Below are 13,607 nucleotides of genomic sequence, written 5' to 3'. Positions count from 1 at the left end.
CGAAGGCCTTCGATAGGATTCGGCGTAGAGCACTTTGTCTCAGTTACTCCTGGAAATTCCAACGGACTTTGGTTCGTTTGTTTTTTATATAAAATGTAAAGACTCAGTCGTCAATGACGGATGCTGCTTCGATACCATGATCATTAGTGCTGGTTTTTCATAAAGTGCACTCCTCACATTTTTTATCCATATTTTCGGGTCATCTGTTGAGGACACGCTTTGCCCTGTTGACAATGGTATGGGAGATGTGAAATATGCTCACCAGAATGTCTCGTAGTATGGTTCAGGTGAAATGATTAAAAATTTAGTTTGTTGTGAATGACTGCAGGGCAAGTTTCTGTATGAAATAATAATAATATTTGTTTTTTATATGGATGGTTGGACGAGCTCACGGTCCACCTGGTGTTAAGTGGTTACTGGAGCCCATAGACATCTACAACGTAAATGCGCCACGCACCTTGAAATATAAGTTCTAAGGTCTCAGTATAGTTACGAGAGCTGCCCCACCCTTTAACCCGAAACGCATTACTGTTTTGCGGCAGAAGTATCTAGGGGAGTGGTAGCTACCCGTGCGGACTCACAAGAGGTCCTACCACTAGTAAGTACGTAAATCATATTTTTTGTGGGTTTGATGTTTATTATGTGATGTTATTCCTTCACAGTGGAAGTCAATCGTGAACAGTTGTTAAATACGTATTTCATTAGAAAAATTGGTACCCGCCTGCGGGATTCGAATACCGTTGCATCGCTAGATTCGAATGCCCCGGACGTTTTATGCTTTAGGCCACGACGACCTTAAAATATGTTCTACGCAAAAAGTACAAAAATGTAAACCAGCACAAAAGAAAGGATTAGAATAGTTAACTGGTTCGGCAATGCCTAACAGTAACAAATCCATTACAATTAATTATGGTTTGCAAGTGCATATTCACTGTCTAGAAATAAACATTTGTTGAGACTACAATCTTAAGAATTATCCTCCAACTGAATGTGTGGCGAATTTTGAACTGGTATATACTTTTTTTTTTTCCGGGCCGGGGGCCGATCCTCCTACGAGATCACCGCGCATAAGGGGCGCGCGGGGTATGTGAGACTCAACGATCTGCAGGTGTTGAGAGCAGATCGCGGGCCCAAGGATTTTAGGGCCCACCCACTAAACGACTCCCCTGCACTCTTACACCCGACGTCCGATCTCCGTCCGGGGTCAGAACCCGGTCAGAGTAGGGGGGTTCCCGCGGTCAACACTAGAATCAGACACGCGGCGCCACCCTGAGGACGCCCGACCGACGGGTCGTCGAGGCGATAGTCAACGACCAACGACGTCGGTCTTCGCGGTACGACGGCCCTACCAGGCCGCCCGGGCGATGCCGCTGGTGTTCCGGGATACCCCGCTGGGCCAGAACCAGCCTGCCGGGTCGGAACGCGATACACTGCTGACCGGATGACGAAAACGATCTTATAACACATTATTTACCTGGCTCAATTCATTTGTTTCTCATTGGTACTGACTCTCAATGTGCTGTAATGTTACCAATTGACATGTAGTAATATAAACAATATAACTTGAATTTTATATTCTTAGATCTCATATAATATGATTATATATATATTCTATTTATTGCAAAGAACTTTGTTTTAAAATGAGAATTAGACAAGTTTTTGGGCTTAATTAATAAAAGGTATTGTATGTATCTTTTTAGTATTTTTATGTTCCCCATCTTATATTTACATACTAGTGGTCATACCATTAAATTCCTTTTAAAATCCAACTCAAATCCTATTACTTCAAACAAGAGTATCACCTGTACGTGGGTGACTGGGCTCCATGAAGCATACTTGTCACCCAGATATGGGTGATGTGGCAATAAACATGTTAACTAAAAACATGTTTTATTTTCAGGGTAAAATCTACAGAAACAAATTTTTATCTTTGTACAATTTTAATCACATAGTGGGTCCTATAAACTATCTAAGGGAGTATAATCAATATTTTGTTTCTGCTTAAAATTAAATTTTAACATTAGCTTCTTGTATATCTTTGTTTTTGTGTGTGCCATCACAGAAAGGTCTAAGCTTGGTCTGTTTACAATTACACAGCCAATAATCCTTTGTTTTTTCTACTGTGAATCTAATGGGCCTGAAAAAAGAAAGTTTCCAAGATTAAGTAACACTACATTTGATTTTCAACTTTATCCTATTTAATGCTATAGTGTCTGAGCTACGAATATTTCAATCGATTATTTATTACTGGTGGTAGTACCTCATGTGAGTCCGCACGGGTAAGTACCACCACCCTGCCTATTTCCGCCGTGAAGCAGTAATGCGTTTCGGTTTGAAGGGTGGGGCAGCCGTTGTAACTATACTTGAGACCTTAGAACTTATATCTCAAGGTGGGTGGCGCATTTGCGTTGTAAATGTCTATGGGCTCCAGTAACCACTTAACACCAGGTGGGCTGTGAGCTCGTTCAACCATCTAAGCAACAAAAAAAAAATCGAATTTCAATTTTTAAACCTAATATTCATAAGGAAGCATCAAATATGCATAGGGAGTAAATGAATTCTTGTTTGTGATTATGAAGAGAACATTTTGAACTGAAATGCAAAAACCTATCTATGAATTATTGTTTTTTTCATTTTCAATTATTAAGTGATGAAGTATTATTTTTAATCATACCTTATAAGATAAGATACTGCTATCTAGTTTTTTTTTATAAAAACAAATTGACTCCAACTCCTAAGGCATTCATTTTGCCAACATCACAGTGTAGACAAAAATGAGAGATGCTTAGAGAAAAAAAATCTAAATACAAATAAATATAATCACTTTTCTCATATGCAAATCTGTGATTTTAATAACAGCTCAAACAAATATATTAGACTAACTACTTTATAGATAAATATTATTAGTAGATAAAAATTTATATCGAATATTTACATTTTTAGAATATACTAAAGTTAATAGCGAATTAATATTAATAGGCCGAGGGATGTCTTTTTGAAGGATATCATAAAGAGGGGAAACAATACTATCTTGTTTCATGTAATTAGTTTAAATCTGGTGCTGGCTTATGCTTTTATTACAATTATCTCATAAACATTGTAGTCTTTTAAATACAGTTGATCTAAACAAAACAAGGAAGTTGGAAGTGTTTGTTTACACTTAATATGAGATGCATTAAAGTGTTAAGATTTCAGATGCTGTTATCTTTTTTTGTGAGTACTTAGCTAAAGAAGTCAGGCTTTCAACCAAAATTTAAGTCATTGGACAAGTGCTTTTACTATTAGTATTTTATTATGTTAGCCCTTTGACTGCCAAGTAGGTCAACGGTGTCGTATGTGGCGTACAGATGTAATTATGTCGATTTCTGATACGAAGCATTGCTTAACTTTGAATTATTTTGTTTTAAGGTATATTATTTCTCTTGGGTCTCTTAGAAATAGGTTCATTCTCAGTGTCTTTGAATTCATCTGCCTCAGACTTTATTAGATATTTCGGCGCCTTAGTAACAGAAGTCAACATAATTACTACAGTGCACTATGTAGGGCACCAATTATCTACATACAGACCAAGGGATAAGCAATTTTGTAACCACTCAAACTGTGGTAAATAAAGTCGAATATATATTATTGTTGTAACATACCTCTGCGTGACCTTAAGGAATATGTCTTTGTGTGTTCCGTCGCATAAGGGCTGTCTCTTGGAACGTCCGCAAAGACACCAGTGATATGTTTTACCAGCTTCCAAAGTTATTTTAAATGGTTTTTTGTCATAAATGATACCATTATCTTTCTGTTGAGATGCCGAATAGACTTTCTCTAAAGGATTCTTTGGAACCTCCGGTTTTGGTACTTTTGTTACATAGGATGCCTGAAAATACGAGTGAAATATATTGCACATTAAAAACAAGTAATATAATAACAGTATAGCCACTACTGGACTGGCGAAAACCTTTTTACTATTTTCCAGCAGAAATGAAAGGTTTCAAAACATTTTGATATTCAATAATAATCGCCCTGTTATTAAGAATGCTTGGTATCGCACGTACATGTTGCATGTTTATCTTAGAAACGCACATACCCTTCCACTACAATTGTATATAGCACGTGAAATATTTCGCAAAAACATTTTTAGGTTTTATACTATAACTATAAGTGGTGAAAATTTCTGAGTTCTGAGCATAGATTCTCACTCAAATATATTAAGTGTTTAATCTATGGCATAGATACACTTACATAGATTATACACTTAATATATTTGAGAGTTCTGAGTCCTAAGATAATCTATAATTAAGATTTTATGAACTGGTAACGAGACCTTTAAGCCGATGTTTTTTTTTCTTCTGACTAGTATTTCACATTCTCGCGGACGGATCGTTGAGTTCACAGGCTCAACCTGAAAAAAATTGCTAGCCCTAAGAAGAGCATTGCGTCGCAGAATCACTACTGGATCGGATTCGCGACCCACTGAGAATCCGTCGAGAAACTCAGTGGGCTATGTCTATGGATTAGTTCGCTCGTCTAACTCTTCGTCAATGTCGTAATCGACGAGTTCGACAAAGACGGTGCTTGAAGAGGTTGAAAACACTAAAAGTGAATCTCGGGAAATCAGATAAGTAATACTTCGCTTGCTATCATGGCATAGAGTCGATCGAGTAGGAACGCGGATCGTTCGCTTACTGACTTAATGTGGGGACCGAATTTCATCCTTCTGTTCTCCTTTCTGCACTTGGTCTACGTTGCCCAGGGCTTACCCTCAAACAGCCATCAAAATTTTGATGGCGGGCATGGCGTTACCCCACTTAATTCTGGGCGAAATGCTAGCTGTGGTATCGTGAGGGCGACCTCTTTTGAAGAGTACTGTTACATATGTTCCTCAATAATAACGCAATATAAATAATAATGCAGACTAAGGTGCATCGTTTCATATAAAAACGATTTGTGGCTAAAGCGCGGCAGAACAGATTTGACATGAGTAGCGGAAACACACATCGTTTGTACTATTTACTATTTCTTTTAGAAAATAAACTCAGTGCCAGCCACAGCTTCCTTTTTTTTTAAAGGATCCACACCATAACAGTAAGGCTGTGATTTTCGTGGGGTTAATGTCGACGCGCATGCCACTTTCCGGAACCACTGTCCTAAAGTAGTGGCCGCGATCTTTAGTTTATAATGCATGAACGACATTTTCCTGCTCGAGTATGTAGCATGTTAAAAATTACTTGTAACATTATATTGTAATTATTACATACATTGTAAGATGTAAAACTAGATTTAAATTTTAATAATTAATTGTGTGTTGAATGGACAAAATGTTTCTCATAACTTCACTCTCTTCTCCTTCTTTGTGTGTGTGTGCTTTCTGTGTGCTTAGTGAGAGTTTTTTAACGTTCTGGATGGTGTAAAAGTTAGCTCATATTTGTATGGAATGGGATCGTTTGCGTACTGTTATAAGACGGCCCTGTACCCTTTACTGCTGACACATCCCTATTTCCCTGCTCAGTCAGTGTTTCTAGTGGCCAGCAGTAAACTACAATTCCCATTAGCCTCAGTCCATTTTCAATCTCCGTCGCGACAACACGTTTGTTGGTTTAAAAGTTTTTTTAAAAAGGGAATATCCAGAACCCGTATAACAATTTGGTGGCAGCTAAAAGGGATTTTAAATATCCCAGGACGTCTCCCAAGTGACTTGTGAACCAAAGTGACATAAAAGTGGAAAAGTGTTTCTTCCCGCGACTGGACTGGACTCACCATCACCAACGGAACAACACCTTCGTAATGTTTTATCAATTATCCATTATATATCTGTAAGTGTCTCAAAATATTTTCGTGAAGTGAATCTGAACACTATCAACGCCAAAAATCACAATCAGCAATCAGCCGCTCGCTCAAGTCTCGCGTTATCGGCCGCATTCCATTGAAACAATAACCGAGCCGAGTATTTTGTTATGACTACCAAAGAGGAATCCAGACGCCTTAAACCGGACGCTGATAACATGGATTTAAACATTCTATTCAAATTTATTAAACCTTTCGATGGATCACGAGAAAGGCTAGTGCCGTTCATCAACAACTGTCAGAGTGCCTATGACCTAGCAACCGACGCAAGAAGACCCGCCTTATTAAAATATATACTAAGTCAACTAGAGGGCAAAGCGGAAAGTGCTTGCTCAATTAAAGAATTCGAAACGTGGGAGCAGCTTTCCGAGTTTTTGACCACTCAGTTTGGTGAAAAGAAGCACTATTCTGCTTTGCTCTCCGATCTACAGAGTTGTTATCAAAACAACGACTCGGTCAATCAGTTCGCATTACGAATTGAATCTTGCCTATCCAAACTATTAACTGAAATTAACATTTCACTAAAAAAGAAAAGCGAACTCGTTGGTCGCGTCGCTGCTATGCAGGATTTAGCCTTACATCATTTTGTCATGGGCTTAAAGCCCCAAATTTCCACAATCGTTAGATGTCGTGACCCAAGTGACCTAAATGAAGCTATCAACTTTGCCCTTTCCGAAGAGAAAATTTTAGAGGCCTCGCAAAGGAAGCATAACTTTATTCTGGGGCCCTCTAATAAAAACACGTATTCACGTCCCAATTACCGACCAAACCAACCTAGAGATTACCATCAGTTTAGACCGACAACGTTTAACCACAACATAAATCGCCAGTCAACCAATAACACCAACCCAAGCAGTAACAGTTCGTATTTCTGCAGATACTGCAAGGCCAACGGCCATACTCTTGAAAACTGTCAGAAGCGTGAATTCAACAACAAAAGATTTCAAATAAACCAAAATCCGCGCACTTTCCAACCTCGACTAAACAATGTCCCTACTAATCGTATTAATTTCACAGAACATCTCACGAGTACCCATGACGTAATCCACGATGATAACGATGAAGGAATAGACACAGTCGATACTTTAAACTAGATCCTGGCTCGCGTAGGTGCTGTCCGGGTCAATATACAAAAAGCAGCACATTTAATCAGCCCCAAACTGACAGACTTAACCTTATATCCAAGTCTAACCGACAGGGTAACCAGCCCCAAACTGACAGACTTAACCTTATATCCAAGTCTAACCGACAGGGTAACCAGCCCCAAACTGACAGACTTAATCTTATATCCAAGTCTAACCGACAGGGTAATCAGCCCCAAACTGACAGACTCAATTCAAACAAATCTAGCACTCTGAAACCAACATCTGAGAAAGGAAACCTTAGGCCATCAACTACTGTGCCAACGCCGGCACTCTCCAACTGTAAGGAAATTTACGAAATTAATATCGATACCTCAAAGAAGTTATTACCTCATGTGCTGGTGGAATCACCAGTGTCCGACATTCCACTCACACTCTTAGTGGACTCAGGATCTGCCATTTGTCTACTAAAACAATCATGTGTTCTCAAACAACCACCTATAACTCCCGAACCAATAAATATAAAAGGCATCGATCCCGGCGAAGAAGCCACCCCTACATTAGGTTACTTTAATCTAAAATTTAAAATCAATGACAACAAATTAATAAACCATAAATTTCACTTAATAAAAAATATAAACCTACCCTATGATGGTATCATAGGAAACGATTTCCTAACAGCTAACAGTTGCAATATTGACTATAGTCGCGATGTCCTAAAAATAAATCGAAATGAAATCAAAATACACTTCTTCGATCAATATTATATCATTCCCCCACGTACGGAAACAGTGATTGAATGTTCCGTCGTAAATCCAGAATTAAAAGAAGGTGTTATAATAGATCAGCACCTTTCCAAAACACTCCTTACGGCAAACTGCCTTGTAAAGGTAAAAGAAAACAAAAGAGTAAACATTCCAGTCGTTAATATTTCTAACAAACCTACTAAAATCAGACGTAACCTTAAATTAAAACTAGATGAAATAGACACCTACCCAATTCAGACTCTCCTGAACGTCGAGAATGTAACTAGACGTACAAAAAAGGTACTAGATTCTTTAAGAACATCTCATTTAAATCAAGAGGAAATTGATGCCCTTCTTAATCTATGTTCAGATTACTCTGATATATTTCATCTTCCTGACGAGCCTTTATCCTTTTCTCCAAGCATCCAACACGAAATTAAAACCACTAATGACATTCCAATCCACACTAAATCATATCGGTTCCCGGAATGCCATAAACAAGAAGTAGAAACCCAAATCAATAAAATGTTGGACCAAGATATTATCACTCCATCTTCCTCTCCTTGGTCCTCCCCCATCTGGGTGGTTCCTAAAAAAGCTGATGCTTCCGGCCAAAAGAAATGGCGGATAGTAATCGACTATCGGAAACTCAACGACATAACTGTCGGTGAAGTGTACCCTATCCCTCAAATGACTGAGATACTCGACCAATTAGGAAAGAGTCAATACTTCAGCACCCTCGACCTTTCATCTGGATTCCATCAACTTCTAATAAAACCGGAAGATGCACCCAAAACAGCCTTCTCTGTCCCGCAGGGACATTTCCAGTTCAACCGGATGCCCTTCGGTTTAAAAAATGCCCCGTCCACATTCCAAAGACTGATGAATACATGCCTCACAGGCCTCCAAGGGTCTCGTTGCTTCTCGTATCTCGATGATATTGTCCTATATGCGTTTGACCTTAAAACGGCCATCCAGAATCTCAGAGTCGTATTCGAAAGACTAAGAAGATTTAATTTAAAACTGCAGCCCGAAAAATGTGAGTTCCTTCGGAAAGAGGTAACTTACTTAGGTCATATAATCACAAGAGACGGCGTTAAGCCTAATCCTGACAAAGTCAAGGCCGTAACCCAATATCCAGTCCCAAAATCACAGAAAGATATCAAATCTTTCTTAGGCCTTGTATCATATTACAGGCGCTTCATTCCCGACTTCTCTAAGCTTGCTAAGTCTCTTACTTCGCTTTTAAAAAAGGACACCCCATTCAATTGGACTAATGAACAGCAACTTAATTTCGAAAATCTAAAAAATAAACTAGTAGAAGCACCCATCCTTATCTATCCTGACTTCAATTCACCTTTCCTGTTGACCTGTGACGCCTCTAACTATGCGATATCGGCCATCCTATCACAAGGACCTATAGGGCGAGACCGCCCAGTCTCATACGCATCACGCACCTTAAATAAAGCCGAATGTAATTACAGCGTGACTGAAAAAGAATGTCTAGCAATAGTGTTCGGCACCAAAACATTCCGACCTTACCTTTATGGTCGTCGCTTTACGATCATAACAGACCACAAACCTTTACAGTGGCTATTCAATTGTAAAGATCCTGGATCTCGTCTTATTCGTTGGAGACTAAAACTTGAAGAATATGACTATGACATCAAATACAAAAAAGGGAAAACTAATTGTAACGCCGACGCCTTATCACGTTTCCCTGTAAACCCAGTAGAAAGTCTATCGCCCAAACCCACTGAAGAATCAAACCTACCAGTCGACCCTGATGCAACAAAGGACAATCACTTGAAACCATCTGAAGACCAAAACGTTACTAATCCAAATTCTACCCAAGTCGAACCTACACCAGAAAGCGAACTCATCGACCTCGGTCCTCTTAGCGACATAAGTCCTTACGATGACTGTCCATTAGATTTCAGCCCACTCGGTACCCCTCTAGAACCCAACGATAATAACGAGGTCATTGATCCTCTAGCTATCCTAGAGTCATCAAATGATGACTATCCTAAATTTTTAAAAGCTATGTCCAATAAATCCAATACCCTTACCTTCAACACGAACATAAAAGAACATAACCAAAGTATAATGAAAAGCTCTTGTAAAATCATAATAATACCCACATCTATTGACCTTGACGAATCAAACCCATATATCGAAGAAATTTTAAGTAATAACGAAAATTCAGACAACATCATTAACGACGAAAAGGAGCTTTATACATTCAAAAAATTCTCAAGCTCCGGGAAAACCTTCTACCTTCTCTTCACAAAAGTTCACCACTTCGATGAATCCTCATATAAGGACATATTCAACACATTAAAGAAATCTAGAGACGAAATTATGCTCACCGAAACGACAACAGAAATAGCTATAACAGATTTCAAAAATGTTTTCGAAAAATTATCTTTTACCAAAATATACAATATGATAAATTATCTTTTCCATGACACTAATATCGCAGTCAACATTTATCACGATTCCATAATTTACCCCACACTGAGCGAAATACCTAAAATCCTGAAAGAGAATCACAACATACCTATCGCTGGACATCTAGGTTCATCTCGCATGTATAATAGAATTAAGGAGAAGTATTTCTGGAAAGGAATCAGATCCGATATAGACAATTACGTCAAACACTGCTCTCTATGCCAATCCAACAAAGCCCTACGTAAAATAAACCGAGCGCCAATGCAAATAACCACTTCCTCAACAAAACCCTTTGACCGAATTAGCATTGATATCGTTGGCCCTCTACCAGAAGCCGGTACTATCCAATTGCGGTTTATACTCACGATTCAAGATGACTTAACGAAATATTCTTGTGCCTACCCTATATCCAATGCTACGGCAGAAGATACTTGTGAATGTTTGGTCCACTTTATTTCAATATTCGGAATCCCTAAAATGATCGTGACCGACCAAGGCACAAATTTCACAGCTGACCTCTTTAAAAAGACCTGTGAATTCCTTAAAATAAAACAAATATGGGCTTCACCATATCACCCACAAACCCAAGGTGCACTTGAACGCAGCCACTCCACTCTTAAAGAATATTTAAAGTCATTTATCAACGAAAACCAAAACAACTGGCATAAATACGTTTTTACAGCAATGTTAGCTTACAATACCAATGTCCATACTACAACCCAGTTCACTCCCTACGAACTCCTGTTTGGCCACAAACCTTTCATACCAGACTCCATTTATGAACTCCACTCTGACACGACTTATCCCGAATACCTGAAAATGTTAAACCATAAACTTAGACTATCAAGAGAGAAAGCACTCCAGAATATTCAGGCATCCAAGGAAAGATCAAAGGAATACTATGATCGACACACTCGAATTGTAAAATATAAAGTTGGAGATTATGTTTACCTAAAAAATCACCTACGACTAAGGAAAGCTCTATCACCCGTATGGAAAGGTCCTTATAAGATAGTCAAAATCCATGGTAACAACACCTTATCCCTATTAATAAACCGTCGACATGTTAAACATCACTTTGATGAGGTCAAAATTGCACATGAAACGGGAAATAGATGATTGTATAAAGAAAACTAAATCTAATAACAATTACCTACCTTTATTGTTCTTCTTGCAGACTCTCGATCTGTAATCCTATCCTGGGAAATGAAAAGGAAGAGTACACTCATACTATCACCTCGAGCCCTGGCGTCTATTTCGACCCGTATGGAGTTGCAAAAATTATGAATGACCACATTCACATCGTCATTCCATTTGACATATCCTTTGCCCCAATCCACATAGATAACATTAAAAACGTCTTTAGTACTATACGCTACCTCTGTCAACAAAGTGAATCTATCAATCACTTTGAATGTCATAACTTGATTCAACCACTTGACTCCCTATTCAAAGATATTATCCGAGACTTTGAATCCATTTCACATCTGACACCTTCTAATTTAAAACGTTCTGCTTGGTTTGCTGGTATTGGAACTGTTTTCAAACACATCTTCGGAACCCTAAATGAAGATGATGCACATAAATATAATAGAGCTATTGCTAAAATTCAACAAGCCAATAAGGATATCAATTTCAATCTGAAACAAAGTATTTACATTTCTAAATCAGCTATTTCAAACTTTAACGCTACTATAAATGAACTTAATAAGAACCAATTCTTACTTGATGAAGCTATCGAAAAATTATCTCTTTCAGTTAAAAACATCTCTGTGGTCACTAATTCTGTTAGCTTTAGAACAAACTTAGACGAAATTATAAATGTGTTGCAAGGCAATCTGTTAACACTTTCATTCAAAATCGAAGACCTTGTAAACAGTGTCCTGTTTTCAAAAACAAATACTCTTCATCCTTCTATTGTTACTCCTAAGCAATTATATGTAGACCTAGTTAGTAATGTTAAGAACTTACCTAGATTTAAGGACTTCCCTGTAGAATTGAACTTAGATAATATTAATATCCTAATGAATCTTGCAGAAATAGTATCATATGTCGTCGACAACAATCTTGTATTTGTAGTCAAAATCCCTCTCGTGAATATAGAGACTTACAATTTATATAAAGTTATACCTATACCTGTACCGCACAACCCTAAATCTCCAAATTCATTTGCACTTGTAACTGCAACGAAACCATTCATTGGAATTAGTGAAAATAAGAAACTATACTTTACCCTTGATAGAATAAGTTCCTGTAAGATAATCATTGGACATAATTATATTTGTAACCTTGTAGACACATTCAGTGTTGTCAATCATCCAATTTGTGAAACGGAAATCATCACTAAAGCTTTAGAAACTTTACCTGAAACTTGTACTACGAAATTCATATACGGAACAGTGGATATCTGGCATGAGCTAAATAATAACAAATGGATCTATGTAGAATCAAACAACGAAAAGTTGACTATTGAATGTGACCGTAAAATAACAGATACTATAATATCCGGAACTGGAATACTTACCTTGAATCCAGGTTGCACAGCATTCTGTAAAGAAAATAAATTAGAAGCAAAAAATACTTACAAAATTGATGTTAATCCTGTTGTTTCAAATTTTAATATAATTAAGGACATTTGTTGTAATGTAATGAAGTTCTCCAAAATGAGCATCGATGTATCAATACCCCAGTTGCGCTATGTTAACCTTGACAATTTGAATGTAATTCACGATTTACCTATTAAGCCAACCGATGAAAGTTCCGATGATTTCCTGGATGATCTTTCTGATTATGTTAGTTTTAGTTTTAGCATAGTTTCATTTTTTATAATTTTAAGTTCTATTGCTATTTTCTATTTTGTAAAAACCAACAAATGTGTCTTTCGTAAAAGACTTTCAATAACAAAAGAACCAGATAGTATTTCTACAAGCTCACCAGCTCCTCACCCTCAGCCTCGTCTCCGTATGGAATAAACTCCCACTTACCATCAACTTACCTTTTCTTTCGCAAACTTACTTAAACCCGTAAGTTTACTCTTATGCGGGGGGTTGTTATAAGACGGCCCTGTACCCTTTACTGCTGACACATCCCTATTTCCCTGCTCAGTCAGTGTTTCTAGTGGCCAGCAGTAAACTACAATTCCCATTAGCCTCAGTCCATTTTCAATCTCCGTCGCGACAACACGTTTGTTGGTTTAAAAGTTTTTTTAAAAAGGGAATATCCAGAACCCGTATAACAGTACGTTTGCCGCTAGGGGCACTGTTCCAACTACATACAAAATTGGGTTAACTTTTACGCTATCGAAAACGTTAAAAAACTCTCACTAAGCACACTGTTCTTTGACAATAAACTGATAGTGTTTTAAACTGTGCGGGTGGTTTAATTTTACAACACTTCAAGTACTTGATAGGCGTATCATTAGCGAAAAGAGTCAACTGTAAGCTAAAAAGTAGTAGTGAGAGAACGGAGCCTTGTAGGACTCCGGCTGACATTT

The 13,607-nt window shown here is 37.9% G+C and overlaps 3 protein-coding genes across 4 annotated transcripts; 2 read left to right on the top strand and 1 right to left on the bottom strand.

The window, feature by feature from the left end:
- Window positions 1-1,921: 1,921 nt before the first annotated feature.
- Window positions 1,922-4,190, bottom strand: LOC114247737 (uncharacterized). Of its 2 annotated transcripts, none has more exons than XM_028180760.2 (3): window positions 4,079-4,190; window positions 3,642-3,868; window positions 1,922-2,137 (listed from the first exon to the last, which is right to left on the bottom strand). In XM_028180760.2, the coding sequence occupies exons 1-3, from the start codon at window positions 4,124-4,126 to the stop codon at window positions 2,008-2,010; spliced, it is 405 nt and encodes a 134-aa protein (XP_028036561.1). In that variant the 5' UTR covers window positions 4,127-4,190; the 3' UTR covers window positions 1,922-2,007. The 2 variants fall into 2 exon arrangements, with proteins under 2 accessions (XP_028036561.1, XP_028036562.2); XM_028180761.2 differs by having other exon boundaries at window positions 4,047-4,182.
- Window positions 4,191-5,799: 1,609 nt separating this feature from the next.
- On the top strand, window positions 5,800-7,043 carry LOC149501392 (uncharacterized). Its single transcript, XM_089733380.1, has one exon. It carries the CDS (start codon window positions 5,946-5,948, stop codon window positions 6,927-6,929), a length of 984 nt encoding a protein of 327 aa, XP_089589506.1. The 5' UTR covers window positions 5,800-5,945; the 3' UTR covers window positions 6,930-7,043.
- Window positions 7,044-11,263: 4,220 nt separating this feature from the next.
- Window positions 11,264-13,232, top strand: LOC149501391 (uncharacterized). The gene has a single exon (XM_089733379.1). The coding sequence runs from the start codon at window positions 11,398-11,400 to the stop codon at window positions 13,084-13,086; it is 1,689 nt and encodes a 562-aa protein (XP_089589505.1). The 5' UTR covers window positions 11,264-11,397; the 3' UTR covers window positions 13,087-13,232.
- The last annotated feature ends 375 nt before the right edge of the window (window positions 13,233-13,607 follow it).

The sequence above is a fragment of the Bombyx mandarina genome, chromosome 15 (assembly GCF_030267445.1).
Source record: "Bombyx mandarina strain Sakado chromosome 15, ASM3026744v2".
Classification (NCBI taxonomy): Eukaryota; Metazoa; Arthropoda; class Insecta; order Lepidoptera; family Bombycidae; genus Bombyx; species Bombyx mandarina.
This window is presented reverse-complemented; position numbering and strand designations above follow the sequence as displayed.

Excerpts from the sequence above, each read along its gene's own strand:
- LOC149501391 (XM_089733379.1), top strand. The coding sequence starts at position 11,398 with ATGAATGACCACATTCACATCGTCATTCCATTTGACATATCCTTTGCC.
- LOC114247737 (XM_028180760.2), bottom strand. The coding sequence starts at position 4,126 with ATGTTTTTGCGAAATATTTCACGTGCTATATACAATTGTAGTGGAAGG. Across the intron at positions 3,869-4,078 it reads TATACAATTGTAGTGGAAGG|GCATCCTATGTAACAAAAGT; the intron begins GTATGTGCGTTT and ends TCGTATTTTCAG. Across the intron at positions 2,138-3,641 it reads TTCCTTAAGGTCACGCAGAG|GCCCATTAGATTCACAGTAG; the intron begins GTATGTTACAAC and ends TTCTTTTTTCAG.
- LOC149501392 (XM_089733380.1), top strand. The coding sequence starts at position 5,946 with ATGACTACCAAAGAGGAATCCAGACGCCTTAAACCGGACGCTGATAAC.